The sequence below is a fragment of the Trachypithecus francoisi genome, unplaced genomic scaffold (genome assembly GCF_009764315.1).
Source record: "Trachypithecus francoisi isolate TF-2019V2 unplaced genomic scaffold, Tfra_2.0 Lachesis_group21, whole genome shotgun sequence".
Classification (NCBI taxonomy): Eukaryota; Metazoa; Chordata; class Mammalia; order Primates; family Cercopithecidae; genus Trachypithecus; species Trachypithecus francoisi.
In genome coordinates this window covers 44,516,819-44,544,503 of record NW_022681467.1, presented here as the reverse complement: position 1 = coordinate 44,544,503, position 27,685 = coordinate 44,516,819, and the positions used below count along the sequence as shown (strand labels likewise).

At 45.4% G+C, this 27,685-nt stretch overlaps 1 protein-coding gene across 3 annotated transcripts in view; it reads right to left on the bottom strand.

Moving 5' to 3' along the window:
* ARFGEF2 (ADP ribosylation factor guanine nucleotide exchange factor 2) overlaps positions 1 to 22,398 on the bottom strand; it is a 114,720-nt gene extending 92,322 nt beyond the window's left edge. For 2 of the 3 annotated variants that reach the window (XM_033186676.1, XM_033186677.1), the window contains exons 1-3: positions 22,088 to 22,398; positions 4,937 to 4,967; positions 4,179 to 4,302 (exon numbers count right to left, since the gene is read on the bottom strand). In XM_033186676.1, the coding sequence (XP_033042567.1) occupies positions 4,179 to 4,302; positions 4,937 to 4,967; positions 22,088 to 22,208 (276 nt within the window). In that variant the 5' untranslated portion in view covers positions 22,209 to 22,398. The remainder of the gene's footprint in view (positions 1 to 4,178; positions 4,303 to 4,936; positions 4,968 to 22,087) is intronic. The other variant, XM_033186678.1, reaches the window with a different exon arrangement.
* Between the last annotated feature and the right edge of the window lie 5,287 nt (positions 22,399 to 27,685).

The following is a 27,685-nucleotide window of genomic DNA, read 5'->3' as shown; positions in this document are numbered from 1 at the left end:
TACTGCCCTTCCACTTCCAAGACAGAGGTTACCTTACCCACACTGGGAAAAGCCAGTCAAACAGGCTTGGCAAGGGCAGCCACCAAGGGGAAGCACATTTTTCCCATTCAATAGCCCAGGGAGCACCGAGTCACTTTCTCATGTCATAAAAAGGATGATTCATTTTGTATACTAAACAAAGAAATTCTAGTATACCTATTACATCTCAGAGAACTTCCATTCCTGTCTGTGTGTATTTTTTTCTTTTCTTTTTTTTTTTTTTTAAGAGACAGGGTCCTGCTTTGTCACTCAGGCTGGAGTTAGGTGTTAACATCATGGCTCACTGTAGCCTCAACCTCCTGGGCCCAAGCAATTCTCCTGCCTCTGCCTTCTGAGTAACGAGGACTAAAGGTGTGCACCACGCAGCCCAATTAACTTTTTATTTTTACTTTACTTTGTAGAGGTGGGGTCTCACTATGTTGCACAGGCTCTTCTCAAATACCTGGCCTCAAGTGATCCTCTTGCCTCAAAGTGCTGGGATTACAGGTGTGAGCCACCGCACCCAACCAGAACTTCCATACTAAAAAGAGAGATAACCATATCCCATAAGACTAAAGATTCGCAGTGGGCTGAAATAAGGCAGGGTGTCAGTGCTTCCATTTGAAATCATACACAGATACAAGGAGTCCCAGAAACAAACAATTTCTATTATTAAACAGACCAGAACCACACAGTTACAGTTAAGAGCAGGGGCCAGTTAAGAGCAGCAACCTTTTTCCATAAAGGGCCACATACTAAATGTTTAGGCTCTGCGGGTCATTTGGTCTCCATTACAGCTACTCCGCTAGGTCACAGTAGCAGGAAGGCAGCCACAGATAATAAACGAATAGGCACAGCTGTTGCTATGGACTGAGAGTTTGTGTCCCCCTAAAGTTCGTATGTTGAAGCCTTAACCCTGCAATGTGATGGTATTAGGAGACTGGGCCTTTGGGAAATAATCAGGCTTAGATGCAGTCATGAGGGTAGGGCCCTCATGACAGGATTAGTGCCCTGTAAGAAGAAACCAGAGACCTAGCTCTGTCTCCATGACACAAGAGAACACAGCTGTCTGCAGCCAGAAAGAGGGTACCCTCACTTGGAACCAAATCAGCCAGTACCTTGATCTTATACTGCCCAGCTTTTAAAACTGTAACAAATAAATGTCTGTTGTTGAAGATATCCAGTCTATGATATTCTGTTACACCAACCCAAGCAGATTAAGACAGCTGTGTTCCAATAAAACTTTATTTGCAGAAGCAGACAGTAGGCCAAATTTGGCTCATGGGCCAAAGCTGATGACCCCTGGTTAAGAACACAGACACAGAGTCAAGAAGTCCTAGAAACCCGCTGGGCACAGTGGCTTATGTCTGTAATCCCCAAACTTTGGGAGGCCTAGGCAGGAGGATCACTTGAGCTCAGGAGTTCGAGACCAGCCTAGGCAACTTGGTGAAACCCTGTCTCTACAAAAAATATAAAAAGAAAATTATCTGGGTGTGGTTGTGCATGCCTGTGGTCCCAGCTACTTGACAGGCTGAGGTGGGAGAATCACTTGAGCCCGCGGAGAATCACTTGACGTTGCAGTGAGCTGTGATTGTGCCACTGCACTCCAGCCTACCTTGGACTAGGCTGGTCACTTCATTCCCTAAGCCTTAGTTTCTTTGATTCTAAAATGAGGACAAGAGTTAAATACCTCAGAGGGCTGCCAAGGGGTCTACACACAGTACAGTGGATGAAGCATGCAGGGCCCACTACAGGCTAAGAGCTCAATGCATGTCAGCCACTGTTCTTAGAATGTCAATTACATTAATTATCAGCACTCCCTTCAAAAGAAAACCTTACCATGGGGAGAGAACTAAAATTCAACTTCTGCCAAATTTCCTCAGAACACATTCACAGCAAAAAATATTTTAGGATAGAAGTAGGACTGAAGCCTGCCATTAACAATTCTTGGCTCACTGTATGTCTCACATAGGACAATCTGTACAGAATTACATCAAATAACAAAATGGTTTTGCATTTGGAAGAGTTGCTTCTGTGAAGAAATTCTCATCAATTCTCAAGTACACATAACAAAGAAGAGAGATTAATAGAGTAAATATTAGACCAGAGATGCCAAAAACATGGCATGCCCACTGCCACTTTGCAGTCCTGTGCCTTGGTAGATAAAACAATCAATCACAGCACTCTTTCTCAAAAAAGCTGGATGAGCCTTCAGACACCTCTTCTACACAGCAATCAGAATACAGAATCTGGTCACCATTCCTGTTCTAGAAAGTGCTGGCAAACTGTGGATCACTTCAATATATTTTTAAAATTTACTAAACTTTATTCACTGATGTGGACTGCCCACTGAGGTCAAGAATAAATGTTCTTTGAGCCAGATGTGGTGGTTCATGTCTATAATCCCAACTACTTGGGAGGCTGAGGCAGGAGGATTGTTTGAGCCCGGGAGTTGAGAGACTCTAGTGAGCTATGATCAAGGCACTGCACTACAGCCTGGGCAACAGAGTGAGACCCTGACTCGAAATAAACAAAAAAGAGAATAAATGTTCCTTGGGGTAATCAGAAACCTAAGGAGTAGGTCTTGAGCAAAAGTACAAGAATGATGGGCCAGGAATTAAGAAACCCAAGTTATAGTCCTGTTTCTCGTATTACCTGTATATTACTGGACAAGTCACCTTAATTTCTCTACCCTTGCTTCTTCTTCAGTAAAACATAATTTGCAACAAAGTTACTTGTGGCTCTAAATACAGTCAGTTCTCATTATTTGCAGCAATACTTGCAAATGCACCTACTCACTAAAATCTATTTCTAAGCCCAAATCAATACTTCTGGGGCTTTTCTGGTCATTTGTAGACATGCACAGAGCAGAAAAAAATTTGAAATCACTTGATGTTCATGTTCCCAGCTGAGGTCAAACAAGGCAACACTATGCCTCCTGGTTTCATTCTCCTACTGCAAACAAGTATCTTTCAAGTGGTGTATTTAGTGCTGTGTTTTTTGCATTTTGGTGCTTCTTGTTGGTGATTTTGCTATTTACAATGGACGCCAAGTGTGTGCTGATATGCTTTCCAGTGTTCCTAACAGCAAGAAGGTAGTGATGTGCCTCATGGAGAAATTATGTGTGTTAGATGAGCTTTGTTCAGGCATGCATTATAGCACTGTAGCCCCTGAGTTCAATGTTAATGCATCGACAATAGATATTAGATAGTCTCTTTAAAAAGAACCACATGAAGACTAAAGGCTTGCAGGAACCTAACCCTGTAGTTCCTCTAGAAACAAAGATTCAATGTTTGCTAATTCAGTATGGGAGGTGACTTTATAGCACATAACTACCAAAAACAACAGATTCGACTGTCTCTATCTTTCTATTTGATATGAATTTTAATGCCATTAAGAAAGAGTCTTTTGAGACCAACCTGACCAAAATGGTGAAACCCCATCTGTACTAAAGATACAAAACATTAGCCAGGCATGGTGGCGGGTGCATATAATCCCAGCTACTCGGGAGGCTGAGGCAGGATAATCCCTTGAACCCGGAGGCAGGATAATCCCTTGAACCCGGGAGGCAGACATTGCAGTGAGCCGAGATCACGCCACTGCACTCCAGCCTGGGCAACAAGAGCAAAACTCGAAAAGAAAGGAAAAAGAAGGAAAGGAAAGGGAAAGGGAGGAAAAGAAAAGAAAAGAAAAGAGGTTGAGCCAGGTGCGGTGGCTCATGCCTGTAATCCCAGCACTTTGGGAAGCCAAGGCGGTAGGACTGCTTGAGGCCAGAAGTTTAAGACCAGCCTGGGCAACATAGCAAGACTGCATCTCTACAAAATGGAAAAAATAAGACAGAGGCTGTATAAAAACGCCTTTTGTGCCCATGTGTGTCAAATATTCCAATTAATGCTAAAAGTTTCATTTAGAAAAACATACACAAGACATGAACAAATAAGATATTTCTCGGGGAAACAATTCTGGTTTTAGCTGAAGAGCTCACACCTTTCTCTTTTCCCTCCCTCATGAGATCTCCAAAAAGAATACATCAAACTGCTCCTTTCTGTATCGCCTCTGAGAGCACTGAGTGCCAGGGCGGTCCCCAGCATAGTTCTGTGTAAGGACCAACTGTGGCTTGGAGAGAACCCCCTTGACAACACGAAGTTTAAACATGGTACCTGCAAGCAGTCGAGGGATGTGCTGACTACCCGTGGGGACTTGGACTGGCAAGCTAGCTCGAATGGAAGAAAATACTTGTCAGCTTCAATGAAGTTTGCCTTTGGTGGTGCAGCAGTGCCAAGCCTAGGAGAAAAGCAAGAGAGGGTCGGGAGGAGAAATGAATTTTCTACACCTTACTCTAACTTCCCATTCCACCTGCAACCATTTAATTAAAAGTGCCTGCAAACAATATCCTGGGGCTAGACATTAAAAGTTGAACACACACATTAGGAAAAACACCACGAAAGTGCCACATGCAGAGAGCAAGTTCTCTGATTGGCATGCTGAATTAACAACATCCTGGACTAAATCCTGGTGGCAGCCACGCCAGAGCTATACTTCTGAAATGTGACTAACCGGCTTCCTTACTATGAAGATCAGGAGGAGCCACTCATGGAGCAAGCTGTCCTCATGCCTAAGGAAGCATGCCATACAAGAGACAAGGGCTTTGCCTCTTCTGTCAAGAAAAGATACAACAGCATTACCTCAATCTTGATCCTTCCCTCCAAGTATACAAATACTGAGGCAGTAGCCTCTGAACCTAGCATCAGTTCAAATATATACAGAGTTGTGCTGTGTGCCTAGCACCATGCTTGCAGAGTGTGTACCACCACTGAGGATTAGAAATATGAGAAAACAAGCAGAGAAAGGGGCTCCCCCAGTTGCTACCTACTCCCTTCACGCAGTATCTCAGCAAGGAAGTAGTGCTATAGCTTACCTCTGCTTTTCTATTTCTGCTTTAATTTCATCTGGTAAGGAAGGAAGAAAAAACACATTAGGAACACGCAACATTTATGTAAAGGAAAACTTTACTAAAAGGTATCTGGAGACCACTGAAAAGAATGTTAGGAGATGTTTAAATACAAAAATGCTGATATGAAGTGAAAGAAATAATTGTAAGAGCAATAATAATAGCTAACACTTACATGGAGTGACTGGCTAGGCATTACTGTGAGTATGTGTTTTAGCTCATTTAGCCCTTACAATGATCCTATGAGGTCCATACTATTATAATATCCATCTCATTTAGAGCAGGGTTTCTCAGCCTTGGCACCACTGACATTTGGGGACAAAGAATTCTTTGTTATGAGGCTGCCCTGTGCACTCTAGGATGTTTAGAAGCATCCGAGCCCTCCACTCACTGGATACCAGAAGCACCCCTGATCCCTCTGCCATCTTGAAAACCAAAAATGTCTCTAGACATTGCCAAGTGTCTCCTGAGCAAAACTGCTCTTGATGAGAAGCAATGATTCTGATGAGGAAACCAAGGCACAGCAGGGTTAGGTAACTTGGCTACTGTTGCATATCAAGAACTGGGGAGCCAGAATTTGAACCGAGGGTTTCTGGCTCTACAGCCCATGTTCTTACCTGTTTCCTGTTCTGCAGAATGCATGTTCATGACAGTTAGCTGACACAATACCATGGTAATATCACAATTTCTCAACTGTGTGCAAATATGCATAGAAGACCGGAAATCGATATAACAAAGTATTGAAACGCATAAAATACTGAAAGTTGTCTAAGTAGTGGGACCTACTACTACGACATTTTCTATGATAAGCATATATACTTCTTCTTAATCAGCACTTCTAAAAACAATTATAATAAAATATACATAACCTACAATTTACCATCTTAACCATCTTTTAAGTTTACAGTTGAATGGCATTAAGTACATTCACATTGTGCTAAGTAAGGCACATGTAATTTTTTGAATTAAAATTAATTTTAAAATCTTAACCACAGAGGTTACAACTACACTGGCAGGGTTACAGGAATAGCATCATTTTTCAGAAATCACAAACTCAGAGATAGTCTTATTTCCAGGAAAACAAGGTTTTGTGCCATTAAAACAACAAAACACCCTGTCTAAATACACAGAATTCCCCCACATCCACTCAGTTGAATGTATTTCTACATGTTAGACCCACAAACCCACGTACTATCAAATCAGGCATGGGAAGGTTTGTTCTCAATACCATGTATTCAGATCATCTCCAAAAGGCCACCCTCCTTAACACAATCTCTAGAGAGCCAGTAGTGTGGATATGGCACTAGTTATCCTAGCAACCCCAGGACACAGTACTGAAGGTTGCAAATTTCCTTTTCTTAGATAACTCCATTCTAGACTCAACTTGAAGACGTGAAAACCAAGTAAACTGACTCACTGGAAGTAGCAATTTCTAACCTTCAAGCCTGACTTTGTATATCTTATTACACACATAAGAAAACAGAAGAGAAATGCCTAAATAACTAATAGCAACCATTTTGCTCATGGACCATAAGGGTTGTGACACACAGGGTCAGAGAGTCGTGTGGCATGGATCTTGCCCCTCAGGGAAAAGAATTCACAAAGGAAATGCTCCAGCTTCCACTAGCAGAGGCCCATGAAGTTGTGGGAGATCCAGCCCGTGAGGCTGGCAGCCACGCTATCAGCTTTTAGAAACCTGTATCTATAATGCTAAGGCTCTGCTTGGGTGACAAGATATGTCACTCTGTGACATGCCAGCTGGGTGCTCCTGCCCAGACTCAAATGTAAGTTTTCCTTCCAATCACTGTTACCTTGTTAGAGTCAAGTTTAAGTCCTAAACCTATCTGAAGCAATGAGGTATTCGCGAGAGTTGGTGCCGGCCTGTGAGCTCTAAAACAATCTGTTTTGAAATGCCACTATAGGCCAGGTGCAGTGGCTCACATCTGTAATCCCAGCATTTTGGGAGGCCGAGAAGGGCAGATCACGAGGTCAGAAGTTTGAGACCATCCTGACCAACATGGTGAAACCCCATCTCTACTAAAAATACAAAAATCAGCTGGGCGTGGTGCCACACACCTGTAATCCCCGCTACTCAGGAAGCTGAGGCAGGAGAATCCCTTGAACCCGGGAAGCAGTAATTACTGTGAGCCGAGATGGTGCCACTGCACTCCAGCCTGGGCGACAGAGCAAGACTCTGTCTCAAACAAAAAAAAAAACAACCATAAAACAAACCAAACACAAAAGTTACACCAACTACAAAGGCCCATGGAGGCCAGGTGGGAAATGTCAAGAAAACACACGGTGGGTGTAAGATCAAAGAAAGACAGGACCCCCTCTCCACCCAGTACAGGAAGGGGTGCGGCAGCTCCTCAGCTCCAGCTGACTGGAATCTTTAGAGTCCCTGAGCCCACGGGTGCTAATTGTTCTGATTTTTCCAGAGGTCGAAATCTAGATTTTAAGTGAAAGCTCTGATTGCAATTCAAACACCTTCAATTGTTTTTAAATTATATTAAATAGAAAAAATAAGATCTGGTGTTCGATTGATCGGTATGATGACTATAGTTAACATTAACAAACTGTACATTTCAAAATAGCTAGGAAAGAACAATTCAAATGTTCCTAATGTAAAGAAAAAATGAATATTTAAAGTGATGGATATCCCAGTTACCCTGATTTGACTATATGAAAGCATCCAATTATCAATGCACCTGAAAAATATGTACAGCTACATGTATCAATAAAAAATGCATTTAAAAAATACTACGGCTGAAATGAGACTGGCTTGCAAGCTGCCTGGCTCTGAGGCCACCACTCGCCAATTCTGCTTTAAGGGATGGAGAAGAGCCGAGGGGAGAGTGCTTCAGCGACGGCAGGAAAGTACCTGCAGGGGATACAAGTGGCTTTTAAGGACTGTGACCAGTGCTATGAGGACAAAACATCAAGTTTTCTATAAGCAAAATGTTGTCCAGCCAAAGAACAAAGAACTAAAGAGCCAGAGGACTGAAGTTCAAGGCCAAACTCCATTATAAATTTTATAGATGAAAATCAAGATCCACAGAGGTTACAAGTTATTAAGTACTGGAGATAGGACTTAAACCCAGAAAATCAGGCTCCAGAGTCTGTGTTCTCCTGGATACCTTGACTCTCAAATAAGCATATTGAATTACTCTGTAAACTATAAACGCAGAAGAGTTTAAATGTGTGGTTTTCATAGCACTGATACCAACCATGAATGCTACAACCATGGTTCAAAACACTGGTGTTTTACTACTCTGTGAACCCACCCAGCTGGGAAGGCTAGTTTACAAGCCTTCTGAAATCTCCCAAACCCCTTTTCCAGCCTGGCATGACCACAGCAAAGGTAAAACCCGGTTTTGGGACAGGAATGAGAAAGGGCTGACAGGACTGGCAGCAGGAGCAGTGCAGGGCACAGGGACCGAAGACAGCAGCCCTCTCCTGTGACCAGGAAAGAGTTGCTACCTGGAAGAGTAACTGCAGAAACCCAAGAAACTTCAGTTGCAAATCCTATGTTCACAGATTTTCTTTAGTTTTCTAAATTTACCCTTAAGTACTCCCACAAGAATTAGGAATTGTTGCGCTTTCTAAACTACTCTTTGTTGAAGAAAAAAAAATCTTGAGGCCAGTCCCCGTGGCTCATGCCTGTAATCCCAGCGCTTTAGGAGACTGAGGCGGACAGATCAGTTTAAGCTCAGGAGCTCAGACCAACCTGAGCAACATGGTAAAAAGACTTAGATTCCATCTTAAAAAAAAAAAAAAAAAAAGAGAGAGAGAGAGAAAGAAAGAAAGAAAGACACTCTTGAAAAGTCTTCTCCACTAGGCCCAGTAGGGGCCCAGATGATAATGGCATCTTTGTAAGGGATGGGAGGAAGCCCATGGAGGGGCTGGAGAGGGTGGCCTGACTCAACTTTTCCTCGGACAGATCACTCTGGCTGCTGTGAGGATAAAGAGGAAGGTAGCCAGGACAGAAGCAGGGAAACCAATCAGGAGGTTACTGCTAATAATCCAGGCTAGCAGCAATGGAGGCTTGGAGCAGGACAGAGCCTGTGCAGGTGGAGAGAAGGCATATTCTGAAGCACACTGGCACCTTTTGTTTGTGTTTTTGTTTTTGTTTTGGAGACAGAGTCTTAGCCTCTCACCCAGGCTGGAAATGCTCAAATAGCAGTAGTCTCACATAGCCCAACCTAAAAGTTGGGTTCTTGATATATTTGGATAATGCAATCTTTTTTTTTTCCATTAAAAGAGGAACAATCCCATCAAAAAGTGGGCAAAGGATATGAACAGACACTTCTCAAAAGAAGACATTTATGTGGCCAAAAAACATATGAAAAAAAGCTCATCATCTCTGGTCATTAGAGAAATGGAAATCAAGGCCCGACGTGGTGGCTCATGCCTCCAATCCCAGCACTTTGGGAGGCCGAGGCAGGCAGATTACCTGAGGTCAGGAGTTCGAGACCAGCCTGGCCAACATGGAGAAACCCCGTCTCTAGTAAAAATACAAAAAAATCAGCTGGGTGTGGTGGTGCATGCCTGTAGTCCCAGCTACTCAGGAGGCTGAGGCAGGAGAATCACTTGAACCCTGGAGGCGGAGGGTGCAGTGAACTGAGATCGTGCCAATGCACTCCAGCCTGAGCAACAAGAGGGAAACTCCGTCTCAAAAAAAAAAAAAAAAGAGAGAAATGCAAATCAAAACCACAATCAGATACCATCTCAGGCCAGTTAGAATGGAGATCATTAACAAGTCAGGAAACAACAGATGCTGGAGAGGATGTGGAGAAATAGAAACGCTTTTACACTGTTGGTGGGAGTGTAAATTAGTTCAACCATTGTGGAAGACAGTGTGGTGATTCCTCAAGGATCTAGAACCAGGAATACCATTTGACCCAGCCATCCCATTACTGGGTATACACCCAAAAGATTATAAATCATTCTACTATAAAGACACATGCACATGTATGTTTACTGCAGCACTATTCACAATAGCAAAGACTTGGAACCAACCCAAATGCCCATTAATGACAGACTGGATAAAGAAAATGTGGCACATATACACCATGGAATACTATGCAACCATAAAAAAATGAGTTCATGTCCTTTGCAGAGACACGGATGAAGCTGGAAGCCATCATTCTCAGCAAACTAACATAGGAACACAAAACCAAACACCGCATGTTCTCACTCATAAGTGGGATTGAACAATGAGATCACATGGAAACAGGGAGGGGAACATCACACACTGGGGCCTGTTGAGGGGAGGGAGAGCATTAGGACAAATATCAAATGCATGCTGGGCTGAAAACCTAGATGACGGGTTGATGGGTGCAGCAAACCACCATGGCACATGTGTATACGTAACAAACCTCCATGTTCTGTACACGTACCCTAGAACTTAAAAGTGTAATAAATAATTTTTTTAAAAAAAGGAGGGAGAAAAAGGAACAGGGAAAAAGTGTGTGTGGCAGGTGCCTCACAGATAGCATGGCACAGCCTGATGTGGCAGAAAGAAAAGATACAGGTGTGAGACAGAGCTGCGTTCAAGTCCTGGCATGGACATCTATTAGCTGAATGATGCCACAGGTGGGTTATTAAACTTCCCTGAATCTTTTTTTTTTTTGAAATGAAGTCTCACTCTGTCGCCCAGGCTGGAGTGCAATGGCGCCATCTTGGCTCACTGCAACCTCCACCTCCTGGGTTCAAGCGATTCTCGTGCCTCAGCCTCCCAAATAGTTGGGACTACAGGCACGCGCCACCATGCCCGGTTAGTTTTTATATTTTTAATAGAGACAGGGTTTTGCCATGTTGGCCAGGCAGGTCTTGAACTCCTGACCCCAGGTGACCCACCCGCCTTGGCCTTCCAAAGTGCTGAGATTATAGGCAGAGCTGCCACGCCCAGCCAACTTCCCTGAATCTTGATTTCCTACTCTAAAAAATAGGCGTGATTAAAAAAAAACCGGCCCCACATGCCCCAGAAACCATAACTAGGCACTGAGAGTGCAGATAATTCTCTCGACACCGCCAATGAGAGAAGTCTTGGCGGTGACTAAGGCGGCGGCTGGCACACAGCAGGTGGTCAATAAATGTCAGTTCTCTTGCTCTTATTTTAAAATAAGTCAGTATTAAAGCAAAATCTCTAGTGCCATCCGTGGGATCAAGCAAAGCCAAGGGAAAAGGAAAATGAGTGGAACCCTAATGATGATGATGATGATGATGATGATAGCTGACTCATTGATTGCCTCCTAGTGGCAGGTGCTCATTCAGTCCTCACCACAACCCAGGGAGGCAGGAACACTCTTAATCATCCACAATCATCCATTTTACAGGTGAGGAGTCTGAGCACAGGGAGGTTAAGCCACCTGCCCACATCATAGCCAGAAGTGCTACTCTGCAGTCAGGATCCATGCCCAGGCAGTCTGTTGGAGGGCCTGCACTCCTGAGCCACTCAACGATGACAGGAGGAGGACGGTGCAGGAAGAGGCGTATATGGCACAGCATACCTGCTCCACTTTATTGCTCCACATCTTAACAGGTGTTGCTTTCCCAACTGCCAATGGGGCAATTAGCAACAATTTCCAGGCTGGAAATGAGGGAGACTGGAGCAGGCTGGGGCAGCTGCAGCTGAAAAGCTGTGCTGTCTTTGCGGGAAATCCTTTCTGGATGTTACCGCTCGGGTCACACACCTCCATTCATCAGCACCTCTGACACCGGTTTGCATTCTCTCTTCCACTCCCAAGGCAAGTCCAACAATGACCACCACCAACCTCAAATCCAGCACTGCCCAACAATCCCATCAGTGGCCAATGCCCCCAGATCCCACAGTAACCCTTCAACCCTCCTCAGACATCTGTCTGTAGCAGGCTTCCCCTCACAGAAACCAATGCTGCCCCTCAATTCCTTCAGCTCCCAGTCACCTGCCACGTCCTCCTCCACTCCAAGCCAGCCTGGTGAGGCGGGTCACACTGACTCTTGTCCCCATATATTACTGGGGCACTTCCAGCTCCTTCCTCTTCTCTCCTTCCAGCTGACCCTCTCAACTGCTCCCGGTAGAACCTGTCTCTGGCCTGTCAAACCTTGAGATGGCCAATCTCTTGGCTTTCCTTTTCCCTCATTTTCCAGGGTAGATCTCATTAGCAGGGCTATTATCAGATGACATGCAATCAACAGCCTGGACGCTCTCTGACCTTTAGTCTTAACTTATGGCAAAATCCCAAACTTAGATTGTACTAGTGTTCCCTTTTCACCTGTCTCCGCCTAAGCAGACCTCTGACAACAGGGCAGGTTGGCAGGCCTACAGAGCCCCAATTACCCATCACGAATGAAACCTGACATGCTGCCCAGTAATTTGGTCACCTCTCACTCTCCACGATGGCTACTGCACATTTCTCCACCCTCAACGGCCCATCTCTCCCCTTCCGATCATCACTGTTCCGCTGCCATCCTCTTTACTCACATCCAATGGAGTGGCCTCCTACTTCACTCAGAAATTAGAAGTGGGCACAAGGAGACTCCCTCAGCTTGCTATTAGCAAACCTACAACCTGACCTACTTCTGGCCTGCTCTCTGCTCTCTCCTGCTATAAAGAAGTGGGTGTCCAACCCCTCCACCTCTGTCATCTCCCATCCCTATCTGCCTTCTCAGGAACTTCACACTATCCATAATATCTAGAACCTGATTGAACAGTGATGATCCCTTCTTACCACACTAGGCCACCACCATCACCCTAGACCAAGCAACCGTTATCTCCCACCTGGGCCATCACAATGGTCTTGTAACTGGTCTCAATGCTTCAGCAATTATCCTTCCTTCCACCCACAGCTTTTCTTAACAGCAGCCAGAGGGATGCCCTCAAAATGTAATTCAGATCACATCGCTCCTTTGCTCAAAATGCTCCAGTAGCTTTCCATCCCACTCCGCGTAAAATTAAAACTCTAAATCTTGGCCTCCAAACCTCTACGTGATCTGGCCCCTGCTATACCTCTGCTCTCGCCTTCTACCACCCTGGCCCTGGCCTACTTGCTCGAACACACCAAGCACATTTCTGTCCCAGGGCCTTTGCAGGAGCTATTCCTGCTCCTGGGAATGCCCTCCCTCCCCCTAGACATCTCCATGGCTCACCACCTCACTTCCTTCAGATCCCTGCTCCGATGTCCTCTTCACGGGACTTCCTCACCACCTAATACTGCCACCCCCTTGTCGCCCTGTATCTCCTTACCTGCTTTTTCTCTCACTTTACTCTGATGGATCTTTCTAGTCTTTTTTCATAGGATTTATCACCCTTGACATACTATGTATCAGTTCATTCCCATCTTAAAAAGAGGCAGCATCCACCCAGCTTAGTGAGTCAGCAATCGGGGAGTCAAGCTTATCAATCCTCTTTCCCATGCTCTTACTCGCTCCATCACAAGGTTTTGTTGGCTTCATCTTCTAACCAGGTTGGAAATTCATTTTCTTTGCTCTATTTCTATTGTCACCACTAGTCCAGGCCACCAGTATCTCTCAGCTAAACAATGGTAACTGCCTGTAATGGTTTGAATGTCCCCACTAAAACTCTGCTGCAAATTAATTGCCACTGTGATGGTATAAGAGTGGCGCCTTTAAGAAGTGATTAGGTCACAAGGGCTCTGCCCTCATGAATGGACTAATATGTTACTGCACGAGTGGGCTTCTGATAAAAGGATGAGTTCGACCCCCATTTCCTCTCTCGCCTTCCGCCATAGGATGACCCTAGCTAGATGCTAGTGCCATGCTCTTGGACTGTGAGCCAAATAAACTTCTGTTCTTTATAAATCGCCCAGTGAGTAGCATTCTATTACAGCAGCACAAAATTGACTAAGATGGTCTCTTCATTGGTTCCTTGGCAATCCCTCTGGTCTTCCCCTAAGATGTTCTGAACACAGTGGTCCAAATGATCTTCCCAAAATAACACACCTGGTCATCCTAACACCTGCTTTCTGGTTTAAAACTCTTCAGTGTCAGCCGGGCATGGTGGCTCACACCTGTAATCCCAGCACTTTGGGAGGCCAACGCAGGCGAATCACGAGGCCAGAAGATGGAGACCATCCTGGTTAACATGGTGAAACCCTATCCTCTACTAAAAATATAAAAAATTAGCTGGGCGTGGTGGCGGGCACCTGTAGTCCCAGCTACTCAGGAGGCTGAGGCAGGAGAATAGCGTGAACCCAGGAGGCAGAGCTTGCAGTGAGCCAAGATCGCACCACTGCACTCCAGCTTGGGCGACAAAGCGAGACTCTGTCTCAAAAAATTAATTAATTAATTAATTATAAAAATAAAACTCCTCCGTGTCATCTCACTGCTTCTGACCTAAAAAATCAAACTCCTAGCCATGACCTCCAGGTCTTGCATGTTGGGGTCTTGGCCTACATCTCTCACTCCATCTCCACTCTCTTTGCTCAAGTAATGTTCCAACCACACACTGGCCTCTTTCAGTTTCCCCAACAACTGTGTTCCTCTCTGCCATAGAGCCTACACTCAGGCTGCTTCCTCTGCTGAAATGCCTCCCACCCCCAACTACTTAATTCTCAATGAATGATGAGTGAGACTCCCTCAGGGAAGTCTTCCCTCACCCCTCTGTTAACTGCCCTTGCAGAACCAGGTATCTCTCCTTCCGTACTTCTCGGGTTGTTATTATGACCTAGAGGGCATATCCTCTGAACAATGCCCATCTCCCCCATTCAACTGCAAACTCCTTCAGAACAGGGTCCTTGTTTGTTTTGATCCCTCTACATCATGACATCAGGAGTGTAATCCAAATAAATATCTTCAGAATAAATGTTGGGCCTGGTTTAGTCAACAGGCAAAAGGACTATATTCAGAACAACAAATATACACTGACCACTCCCTAGGACGGAAGGAAAACTTAAGAATTTTAGGTCGGCCGGGCGCGGTGGCTCAAGCCTGTAATCCCAGCACTTTGGGAGGCCGAGGCGGGCGGATCATGAGGTCAGGAGATCGAGACCCTCCTGGCTAACACGGTGAAACCCCATCTCTACTAAAAATACAAAAAACTAGCCGGGCGCGGTGGTGGGCGCCTGTAGTCCCAGCTACCCGGAGGCTGAGGTGGGAGAATGGCGGGAACCCAGGAGGCGGAGCTTGCAGTGAGCCGAGATCGCGCCACTGCACTCCAATCTGGGCGACACAGCGAGACTCCGTCTCAAAAAAAAAAAAAAAAAAAAAAAGAATTTTGTGTCCTAGCACAACAAGGCTGTTCTCACAAAGGTATAAAACCTAATAAAATATCAAGCCAGAAGGCTTATTTACAACCAAGACACTAAACAGAAACGAGCTTCCCACTGGAAGATTTCAGAAATGAATCAGCAAATGCAAAACTATTTTTTCTAGGATAACCTTGCTGGAAAGAAAGTCAAGTATTTTCCTGGCAGGCCCCCTAAGCCTGGTGAAACTGGTGAGAGCTAAACACAGCTCTGAGCTATTTATATAGGATACTCCATGTTCTTGCTGATTAAGTACACATTTTCACAAGTTCACTCTTTTTCATGAAGAATGGTCTTACTGTTTTCCCTAGCACTGCTTGCAGACTCTCCCCTGAGATTTACAAGTACAGGATAGAACTCTAAATTCATTCCATCCAACCACTGCTTCTCTCATGCTGGAGACTTGCAAAAAGGTCTATAAACCAACTAATAGGGGAAGCAGAGAAAGGCAAGCATTCAATTCCTTTTCCTTTAAAGATTGCAACACTGGGTGGGCGCGGTGGCTCACGCCTGTAATCCCAGCACTTTGGGAGGCTGAGGCGGGCGGATCACAAGGTCAGGAGATGGAAACCATCCTGGCTAACACGGTGAAACCCCGTCTCTACTAAAAATACAAAAAATTAGCCGGGTGTTGTGGCGGGCGCCTGTGGTCCCAGTTACTCGGGAGGCTGAGGCAGGAGAATGGCGTGAACTCGGGAGGCGGAGCTTGCAGTGAGCCAAGATCTCGCCACTGCACTCCAGCCTGGGCGACAGAGCGAAACTCTGTCTCAAAAAAATTAAACTAAATTAAATTTAAAAAGATTGCGACACCAATGCCTCTGAATTTCAGCAGATCATCTATTAGGTGCCAGGTACTGTGCCAGTTACTTAATGAATAGTTCATTTAACCTTTGCAATAATTCTGTGATGAAGGTATTATTATTATCTTTACCACCCTGGAAAACTGCAGCCCAAAAAGGGATCACTGAACTATCAATAAGCAAATCAAAGTTTCAAACTCTCAATCAACTCTCTGCCAATCCTACATATAAATGCTTTTAAATAATCAACAACAATCCAGTTTTTTGACGCTGCTTCTAGACAGATAACCTCCTCCTGAAGAATCCATAGTGGTTTCCAACAAAAAGTAATCTTCCAGGGTCCTGAGTACTGTTATTTCTCAAAATTTTTATGATACACAGCACTTGTAAACAAAATGTGTAATCAAAGCACTAGAATTTGCTAAAATTAAAGGCTTTTTTCTTCATTTCAATTTAAAGTCTTGTTATGTCAATTTATTTTATTTTATTTTATTTTTTTTTGAGACGGAGTCTCGCTCTGTTGCCCAGGCTGGAGTGCAGTGGCGCCATCTCGGCTCACTGCAACCTCCACCTCCCGGGTTCAAGCGATTTTCCTGCCTCAACCCCCCGAGTAGCTGGGATTACAGGTGTGCGCCACCACGCCCAGCTAATTTTTGTATTTTTAGTAGAGATGGGGTTTCGCCATTTTGGTCAGGCTGCTCTTGAACTCCTGGCCTCAAGTGATCCGCCCGCCTCGACCTCCCAAAGTGCTGGGATTACAGGCATGAGCCACCGTGCCTGGCCATGTTTTTTTTATTTTTCAAATTTCACAGTAATCCTCATGATGAGAATGATTTTTCTGAACACACAGATGTCCATATGATAAATGCCCATTTGTATGTTTTATACACACCCATATACAACTAAGCTTTAGGAATATACTTCCTTAACTGGATCCCTTAACAATATTTAAAGTGAAAGTCTTTTCTACCTTTAAATAAACAAACAACTCCCAGGAGCCACTCCTTCCTTCTCTTTACAACACAACTAAACTCTGGGAGAGCTGTCTATGCTCACCATCTGTTTCCTCACCTCCCACGCCTCGACCCATGCCAGTCTGGTTTTCACCTCCATCACAGCACCAAAACAACTTAAGTTAAGGTCACCAATGACCCATCCGCATCCTAAATCCCATATATTAAACGGATGGGCAAATCTAAGAATGGATGTTATGATCTATGTGAAGCTACATCATGTGCTGCAGCTACATTTCCCCACCCAGCTGTGTGGATACAGGCAAGCTGCTCTCTTCCTTAGCCTTGGTCTCCCATTGCCTGCTGTGCCCAAAGAAATGAATCACAATCCAGAATTAATAACAGGTCACAACTAAGGAATAATAAGAGGGAGTTTACTGCTGATGAAGAGATATCATCAATTAGAAAAACCGATTAACTCCAGCCTGGGCAACAGAGAAACCCCATCTCTACTAAAAACAGAAAAATTAGCCGGGTGGGTGGTGCGTCCCTGTAGTCCTAGCTACTTGGGAGGCTGAAATGGGAGGATCACCTGAGCCAGGGATGGAGAGGTTGCAGTGAGCTGAGATCGCACCCCACCACTGCACCCCAGCCTGGGCCAGAGAGCAAGATCCTGTCTCAAAAAAAAAAAAAAAAAAGAAAGAAGAATTGAAGCTTATGTGAAATCAGCTCTTTACTCTCATTTCCTTCTTTCCATTAGCCCCTAATTAAAGTAAACTGAGCATATATGCAGTAAAAACCTGAAGAGCTGTTATCTTTTTGACTCAAAGCTTTCAAATATATCTCAAAATTCAGCTATAGAACATACGGTCTCTTTTCTGAAACTCCACTGCGGTATACTGATTGTTTAAAAGACTCCATGAGTATTTTATACATAAGAACTTTCATACGGAGAAGCAAGAAAACATGGTAGTTAACAGTTAAGATCTTGGACTATGGAGCTAGATTGCCTGTGTTTATACCCTGGTTCCATCACTTACTGAGTTACCCTGGCCAACTTAACTTCTCTGGGGCTCAGTGGAAATGATGATAATATTAGAACTAAATTGCATGAAAAGCCCATGTTACTGTCTCTGGAACTCAGAAATGCTTAGTACATAGTAGATATCACACAGATATAATACAACACGTGATCTTTAAAAGTCACTCAATTTCATATGAAAATATGTATGTTTACTATTCTTTTAACATTTTCTTGATAATGGCGGAGAATAATGACAACTAGTAATTATAGAGCACTTAACCATTACTTAGCACTTTTGTGTGAGGGTCTTACTCTGTTGCCTCGGCTGGAGTGCAATGGCATGATCTCAGCTTACTGCAACCTCCACCTCCTAGGCTCAAGTCATCCTCCACCTCAGCCTCCCAAGTAGCTGGGACTACAGGCACGCACTACCACCCCCAGGTAATTTTTGTATTTTTTTAAGATGGGGTTTTGCCATGTTGCACAGGCTGGTCTCAAACTCCTGGGCTCAAGCAATCTGCCCACCTTGGCCTCCTAAAGTGCTGGAATTATAGGCATGAGCCACAGTGCCCAGTCATAGATACATTTTTCCATATCAAATTTTAAAATAGATTATCCTATTAAGCCTCCAAACTTCATATAGTTTAAGCGCAGAAATATAACTTAAAGAGACATCATGGGAGAAGAAGAGTCTTAAATAAGACAATTATAAAAGGGAGGTTTAAGAATGTAATTATATTCTCCAACAGAGGGCTGAAAGGTTGAAGATTATTAATATATATCAAAGTTTCATTAACAAGGTAAAGAGCAACAGTGTCCTTTGGGCGATGAATACTCTCACAGGCTCTCCTGATTTCTCCAGATAAAGGTTGGAAGGACACTATCCCCTACTTGGACAGTCCCTATCTATGCTTTTGGTATATAGTGCAGATGAATCATTGAGATTACTCCAAATCTGTTCCATCATGATTATCACAATTTTTATGATGGACAACCCCTGTCTTCATTGAGTTTAGTAAGTTAATACTGCAACACAGCCTTTCAATCATGTAATCACATTCTTATTTATTGCATCTACAAACCAAATAGAGCAGTAAGTCATTCCTGAACGAGGAACCAAGGTAAAGAACATCAAACCTGAGTACTTACAGCTTCTGTGGTTTGTCACAGCTTAAAATAGTAATAAAAAAACAAATAGTAATAGCAGCAAGCATTTACTGAGCACCTACTACATGCCAAGTTTTCTGTACATGTCAATTAACTTAATCTTTACAATAATCCTATGAGGAAGGTATAAGATTAAGTAACTTGTCCAAGATCACAAAGGTAGCAAGTAGAGGGCAGGAGGTTTAAACACAGAAGTCTAGAGTCCCAAAGAATACACTTCTAGCTAACATCTACATTATACAGCCCCTGCAGCCCTGATCCCCTCCCCCAATATGCTACAGTTGGCGGAATCATATCACAGAAGCTGTTTCCTGTAAATGCTCTTTATCATCCAAGCATTTCAACTTTGAGCCGTCATTTACAGTTCCTCTTATCACAATTAACAACAATCTACACATGGTAATCTCTAAAATACCACATAGCTGCTCCTTATATACTTGCTCGTTTCAGCTATTTTTCCAAATTTCTCTTTCTTTTTTTTTTTTTGAGACGGAGTCTCGTTTTGTCACCCAGGCTGGAGTGCAGTGGCGCAATCTTGGCTCACTGCAAGCTCCGCCTCCTGGGTTCATGCCATTCTCCTGCCTCAGCCTCCCAAGGAGCTGGGACTACAGGTGCCCGCCACCACGCCCAGCTAATTTTTTTTGTATTTTTAGTAGAGACGGGGTTTCACTGTGTTAGCCAGGATGGTTTCGATCTCCTGACCTCGTGATCTGTCCGCCTCGGCCTCCTAAAGTGCTGGGATTACAGGCGTGAGCCACCGCACCCGGCCCCAAATTTCTCTTCTTAAATGGGACTACTGGGCACAAGACTGGGTCTTGAGAGGCAGAGTGAAACAGCACCAGGCATTATGCTATGTGTTCTACTCTAAGTAAAAGCAGTCATTTCTATTTAACAGCAATGACACACAATTATTCTCTTTGAAAAGATGGTCACTTAACATTATGCATCGGTTCCCTTATGATAGTTCCTATTATGCCATTGGCACAACCCCAATTTGTGATTCATATAACCTGTAGTCAAATTACTTCCTATCTAGGCCATTTCTTACAATTCACTACTAAAAACTGAAAACATGCATTCCACAACTTGTGTCAGCAAAATCTGAACTTCTGAACAAAGATACGATCTGAAAATATCTACTAAATTCTCAGCATTAACGACCCTTTATGATCCAGGTGAAATTTTTATAAGTAGCTTCCAATAATGCGATGTACACTTTGGTAAAAATTTTATGTTAAGAAGTTTTCTGAAGAGAAAAAAACTTTTCTGCCAAATAACTATTTTGAAACCTCCACAACAATATTGAGAGGATAGAGTCCAGGCGGATTTCAACGTGGAGTTATAAATACCAGGCTCTTGCCTAACTAACAAACTGCTTTGCCGTGCTTATCCCACATTGCTGATAAAACAATACCCAACAGTTAGCCTTGGTTATTGGAATAGAAAAGCTTCAAAAATCTAAATCTCAGTAAATTCCTTCCACTGATCCTGAATTTCACGGACTAGCAACTGTTTCCAGATTATCTAGACTGCCACTTCTGCATCAATAGTTGGCCCCTGAGGGAAATTAGGCCCCTCTGAGAATCTGATGAAAGCAAGGGACCTTCTTCCCAGGGAAGTGCAAAGTTCACCAGCCTATTTCTAAATGCCAAAAGAACACTACTCTATACTTTGTAGCAATTTAAGGGAGAAAGGTGATAACAATCTCAAACTGTGTGACTAAAAATCAAACTTTCCATTTGCTCAATTTGTTAGGAAAAACAGGTCTTTATAGATTCCAAACCAAAGCCCTTGGGGCAGTGAATTAGTTGAAGACAGCTCTGGTCAAATGTATGGATTCTCCCACCAAGAACTCTCTTCTGAAACTCCACATGGTGGCTAGTTCTTGCCTTTCAGTACTCAGCTCAAATGTCACCCTCCCGGAAAAGATTACTTTCCTGACCACCCTATGGAAAACAGTCCTCAAGCCCTCTTTATTACATCTTGCTCTTTTATTTTCACAACAGTATTTATTAGTATTCCAAAACACCTCATCTATTGTCTTATTTAATTATTTTGTCTCCTCTTTTCGAGTATAAGCTCCATAGGGGTAAGGACCATGTCCGTCTTGTTTCCCACAGAATTCTCAGTACCTGGTATGCAGTGGGCACTCGATAAATATTTGGTAAACGATTAAAACTGAAAGATAGGATAGTGATTTTGGTATCAATTACCAAGCCTTTATGAGTTAGAATTCTCTTTCCATAATCGGAGGGTCCATTCAATCAGCAAATATTTATTGAGCACCTACTGTGCGCCAGGGATACAGCAATGAATAAGTCAGACAAGTATCTTTGCTCTAAAGGCCTTGTATTTTAGTGGACTGCTAGGAATAGGCAGATGTCTTGCTCACTACAATGACTGGGAGATCGAGAACACCCTCTACAATCCTTCCTTGAGGGAAAGAGCTATGGGAGATTCCCCAAACGAAAGGAAAATATTTTCCAACGGGCACTTCTAAAACAAGAATCAGAGGTTTCCCTAAACCAATTGGACGGCTCTTCCTACATGTTCTGTTCACCTAGGGGAACCCCAATTAGCAGAGCTCAGGTAACGAAAAAACTTGGGGCAAGGGCTGTTTCTAGGACTTGGAGGTGGTGAGGGGAGGAATCAGGAAACAGGGCGACAAGGAATCGTGACAAAAGTCCTGAGTTGGAACCCTGAGGAACAAGCTCTGGTTGTCACCAACTTGCTAGGTGACCTTGGGCCAGTCCCGAGCTGCCCGGGCAACACTTCCCCCAGGGGTATAACGAGGAGGAGGCCAGGAGGGTGGAATTCGGGATCGGGGGGAAAGCGGAGGCGAGGAGGCCGGGCCAAGGCCGAGGGGGCTAGGGCAACGGCCGGCGTGCTGAGGCCAGCGCGGGGCCGGGCGGGAGGGGCTCACCCACCGAGCGCCACCTGGCAGGCCCTGCGCAGCTGGGAGTGCTGGGGCCGCTTCACCTCCTTGTCGGCTAGGATCTTCTCCAGGGCCCGGGACACGAACATGCTCTTGGTCTGGCTCTCCTGCATGGCCCCGGCCCAGCGGGGGCTGACAGCCCCGCGGGCGGGCGGCGTGAGCGAGATGGCGAGCTAGGCTGCGTGCCCGGCGTCCCGGCCGGCACCGGCCGCGTCAGTCCCCGCCGCCCCGTCAGGAAGCGACACCTCGGCCCCACGGCGCCGCCATGTTGGAGCGCGTCACGTGACCACGTGACTGGCGAGGCCGCTACGGCCGCCTAGCGTCCGTCGGCCGCGTGACCCCCAGCGGGGCGGAGCCTACGGCTGGGGGCGGAGCGGAGTCAGGTGGGCAAGAGACAGAAAGCGAGGGTGGAGGGAAGAAGAGAAGGTGGGAAGGGGAGCGGGCATGGGCGAAGGGTATAGGGGACGTGGGGGCTAAAGAAAGGTGAAAGGGAGGAGAGGTGGTGATGGAGATGAGAGGAGAGAAGCGCGGGGTAACAGGAGGTGAAGGGGAGCACGAGAATGGAGATGACCTGGTAAGAGAGGAGATGAGGAGGAGGAAAGGAAGGGGAACGAGAGGACTGGCAAAAAAGAGAACGCTGACAAGGAGAAATGATAAAGGGGTAAGAGGAGAAGGCGAGTAGGAAAGAAAAGAGGTGAGGGAGCGAGGACTGGAAGCTGGTGAATGAATGAGAGGTGATCGGGAGTAAGAGGCGTCAGGGGGGAGAAAGGAGATGAGAAGGCGGCAGCGGGGGAATGGGGGAGGCCCGGCGCGGCGGCTCACGCCTCTAATCCCAGCGCTTCCGGAGGCCAAGGCGGGAGCATCGCTTGAGCCCAGGTGTTCGAGACCAGCCTGGGCAACATAGGGAGACCCTTTCCCTACAAAATAAAAAGTAAAACAGCCGGGACTGCTGGCGCTGCTTGTGGTCCCAGCTACTCGGGAGGCTGAGGTGGGAGGATCACTTGAGCCTCGGAGGTTGAGGCCGCAGTGATCTGTGATGGTACCACTGCACTCCAGCCTGGGCCACAGAAGGGGACCCTGTCTCAAAAAAAAAGAAAAGAAAAGAAAAAGGGAGGTGAGGTAGTTACGGAGGAGATGAGGTGATGTGGGAAGAGGTGAGAGGGAGGCACAAAGGTAAAAGAAAAAGTGAGGAGAAAGACAGGAGGGAGAGGGGAAGTGAAAAAGAAAGAGGCGGAAATGAGAGAAGGTAAAAGTAGTAGAAAGGGTGAAAGGAGAGGAGGTAGGAAGGGGAGCTGTCAGAGGAAGAGCAGAAAAGAAGGAAAAAGATGAGAGGAACAGAAGTTAGGAAAAGAGGAAAGAGATGGAAAAAGGAATGGTGTAGGAAGGAGGTGAAGGGGAAGGAGGTGAGGAAGAATGGAAAGAACATGCTGGGAGAAGAGGAAATGGAAGGGGTGGAGGGAGAGGGGAGGTGAAAGGAAGACACAGGGAGAGAGAGAAGATGTGTTTATGTCTCTTCTCCACAAGCAGGGTTTCACCACAGCCACTAGCAAGATACACACATCCATATGACCCACCTGTCACAGCAGCAGTAACCTTGCAGTTCAGTGAACTTCTGTTTATTGAATGTCGCGGCTGTGCATGGTGCCACCAGGAAGCACTGACCTCCCTCTGGAGTTTATTGTATTATAAACCTGTGAACCCTCACAGTGCAGTGAACTGGACCTGGGCTTTGGGAGTCAGGGGAAGAAACCCAGATGGCCAGTGTCAGACAGCCTGCAAATGAGCGTTGGAGGACAGATACTCTGGCCCCAAGGCAGCTTCCACTCCATTCTACAACAATGATGCTATCACAGCAAGGATTAGTGGTATCCCCTGGACCCCTTCGCCTGCCTCCCCCAAGGGCAGCCATGGGCTTATGCAAAGACAGTTGTCTTTCTTGGAAATTTCAGAGGCAGAGACATCCCAGGCCGGCATGCTCCAGTGCTCAGGTCTCAGCTCAGACGTCTATGGGAAGCCGCCTTCCCTGTCCTGTCTCAAGTAGCCCCCTCTCTCCCTAGCTGATGTTTTCCACAGTACTTTCTGAGCTTTTGTACGTGTTGACTATTGCTTGTCTCACTGAAGCACAGTTGCAGAAGGGCAGGCTGTATCCCCAGGGCCTGGTCCACAGTCACGTTAAATGTTTCATGGCCTTAAATTCTGTAAGTTCCACTGCTTGTAATGCGATTTCGCAGTCACTCCCAGCAAGAGGTAGAGTTTGTTTCTCCTAAACCTGGACTAACCTTGTGACTGGTCTTGACCAATAGAATGTGACACAAAAGAGGCTGCACAAGTTCCAGAGCATCAACAGCCCTGGCTCACTTCTTCTTTTGCTGCCTGGGAATGCTGCATGACACTCAGAAGGAGTCCCGGGCAGATCAGTGGCTCATGCCTGTAATTCCAACACTGGGAGGCTGAGGCGGGAGGATCACTTGAGCCCAGAAGTTCGAGACCAGCCTGGGCAACATATCAAGACCCTGATGCTACAAAAAATTTAAAAAATTAGCCAGGAGTGGTGATGCCTGCCTGTACTCCCAGCTACTTGGAGGGCTGACATGGGAAGATTGCTTGAGCCCAGGAGGTGGAGGCTGTAGTGAGCCGTGACTGCACCTCTGCTCTCCAGCCTGGGAGACAGAGCAAGACTCTGTCTCAAACAATAATAACAACAACAAAATGGTGGCAGCCCCAGAAGAAAGAGTACATAGATAGGGAGCCCAGTCATTCCAGCTCTCCCAGCTGACCCACCAGCTGAATACAGCAGCACGAGTGACTAGTGAGACCAGCAGAAAAATTGCCCAGCTGACCCACAGAATAGCAGAAAACAATAAATTGTTACTTTATGCCAATACATTTTGGGGTCTTGCTTGTTACACAGCAATAGATCACTGAAACACACCTCAATCCTTGTGTGTTGATGAATGAATGAATGAAATTCTGGAAAGAGTACAGTGCAGTCTGCTGAGTCACACATTTTGAGCCCATCCCACCTGCCCTCCCACCACACACACACACAGCAAGGCCAGACTATGTCACTGCCCTGCTGAAAATCCAACAGAGGCTCCCTATTGCCCTTGGAATTGAGTCCAAGTTCAGTATCACACTGTAGCCAATAAGGTGTGATAGGGACCCAGCCATTTTCTCTGATCTCATCTCCTTCCTCCTTTTCTTCAGGACTCTGGCCACTCTGGGCTCCTTTTTGTTCCCATCAAAGGCTTGGCTTACATGTTTCCGTCCCTCTTAATCAGTGCTTCTCAATGAAGGCAGTACCACCCCCAGGGGCATTTTGAAATTCTGTTGGGGGGATATTTTTGTTGTCGTAATAGAGGGAGCAGGAATGCTAGATCACATCCTGCAGAGAGCTGAGCAATCCTATATAACAAACAATTCACTGTATGCCACATGGCCGGACATGCCTGGAGATGAAAAACTGATTGATAACGATCTGAGGCTAGAATCTAAATCTGCTTTACATATAAAGTGTTTCTTTTCTGTAGGTTTTGTTGTTGTTGTTGTTTTGTTGTTTTTTGTTTTGTTTTGTTTTGTTTGAGATGGAGTCTCGCACTGTCGCCTAAGCTGAAGTGCAGTGGCATGATCTCCACCCACTGCAACCTCTGCCTCCCAGGCTCAAGCGATTCTCCTGCCTCAGCCTCCTGAGTAGCTGGGATTACAGGCACCTGCCACCACGCCTGGTTAATTTTTTTGTATTTTTAGTAGAGACGAGGTTTCACTATGTTGGCCAAGTTGGTCTTGAACTCCTGACCTTGTGATCCACCCACCTCGGCCTCCCAAAGTGCTGGGATTACAGGCGTGAGCCACCATGCCCGGCCCTTGTGTAGATTTAACATCACCACATTTTCCAGAAATGTAAATATCATTGCAATTCAAAGGAAATATATGTGTGTGTGTGTTTGTGTGTGTGTATATATATCTGTATTTTGAGACAAGGTTTCACTCCATCACACAGGCTGGAGTGCAGTGGTGTGATCATAGCTCACTGCAGCCTTGACCTCCTGGACTCATGTGATCCTCTCACCTCAGTCTCCTGGATAGCTAGGATTACAGGAGCATGCAACACCATGCCCAGCTAATTTGAAAAAATATTTTTGTAGAGATGAGGGTCTCCCTATGTTGTCCCTGCTGGTCTGGAACTGCTGGCTCAAGCGATCCTCCCACCTTTGCCTCCCAAAGTGCTGAGATTACAGATGTGTGCCACCATGCCTGGCTAATTTTATAATTTTTTTTTTTGAGACAGTCTCACTCTGTTGCCCAGGCTGGAGTGCAGTGGTGTGATCATGGCTCACTGCAGCCTCCATCTCTCAGGCTGAAATGATCCTCCAAATTCAGCCTCCAGAGTAGCTGGGACTACAGGTGTGTGCCACTGTACCTCATTGTTAAATATTTCTGTGGAGATAGGGTCTCCCTGTGTTGCCCAGGTTGGTCTCAAACTCCTGGTCTCGGTCAATCCTCCTACCTCCACCTTCCAAAGTGCTGGGATTACAGGAGTAAGCCGCCACACCTGGCCAGAAAAATGTACTTTGTCTGGAACTGTATCAAATATCATTTACCACTTTAAAGCCACGTTGCTGTCATTTACACCAGCTATGGTATCTGATTTGCTGCTAGGGCACCCCGATCAGCCTGCAAATATAGCTGTGGCAATTCCAGGAGATCCCACTTTTAGGTTCCAGCATTCGCCTGCTTCATTACACCTTCTAGTGTAATTGTATCTGAGTATATATCTATTGTAAGAAAATTTGCAAATTATACATTGCATTCCTTTTGTTTCACCTTCGTAGTCTTATTAAAACTATGTGTGTAGGAAGATTTTATTATCTATGAATTTCATTTCAGAATAGCTAAAAAAGGCCTTGCAGTTATAAAAGGGGGAGTGTAGTATCTGCTAGGGTTGGAAAGCACCGATGGCGGCCCCCTTCCCACCACTCTGCTCTCAGCTCAATGTCACCCACAAGGTCACCAGTCTCCCAGTTTTATCCCTCCTGCCTCCACCACCTGCTTCCATATCATCTTTTGTTAGTTGCACTGAACTGAATTTGAAATGATGATGTTTATTTATCTGTGTATTAGTTTTCTGTTGCTGCGTGATAAATGACCTGACACTTAGTAGCTTAAAAGCAAATGTTTCTTATCTCAGTTCCTGTGGGTCAGGAATTTGGGAGCAGCACCCGTGTTTCTGGATCAGGCTCTGTCGTGAGATTGCTATTGAGCTGTCATCTGGGGCTGTAGTCAGATGAGGCTCAACTGGGGCTGGGGGATCAACTTCCAAAGAAGCTCCCTCTGATGGGACAGAGGCTTCAGTTCCGCTCCTCTCGGTAGAGCTGCTTGCATGTGTTCATGCTGTGGTATCTCCTGTTTCCCAGAGTGAGTGACCCAAGAGAAAATGAGAGAAAGGGAGGGAGAGGGAGGAAAAGGGAAAGAGACTGAAGGCAGGAGAAGAATTTTTTTTTTTTTTTTTGAGATGGAGTCTCGCTTTGTCGCCTAGGCTGGAGTACAGTGGCCGGATCTCAGCTCACTGCAAGCTCCGCCTCCCGGGTTT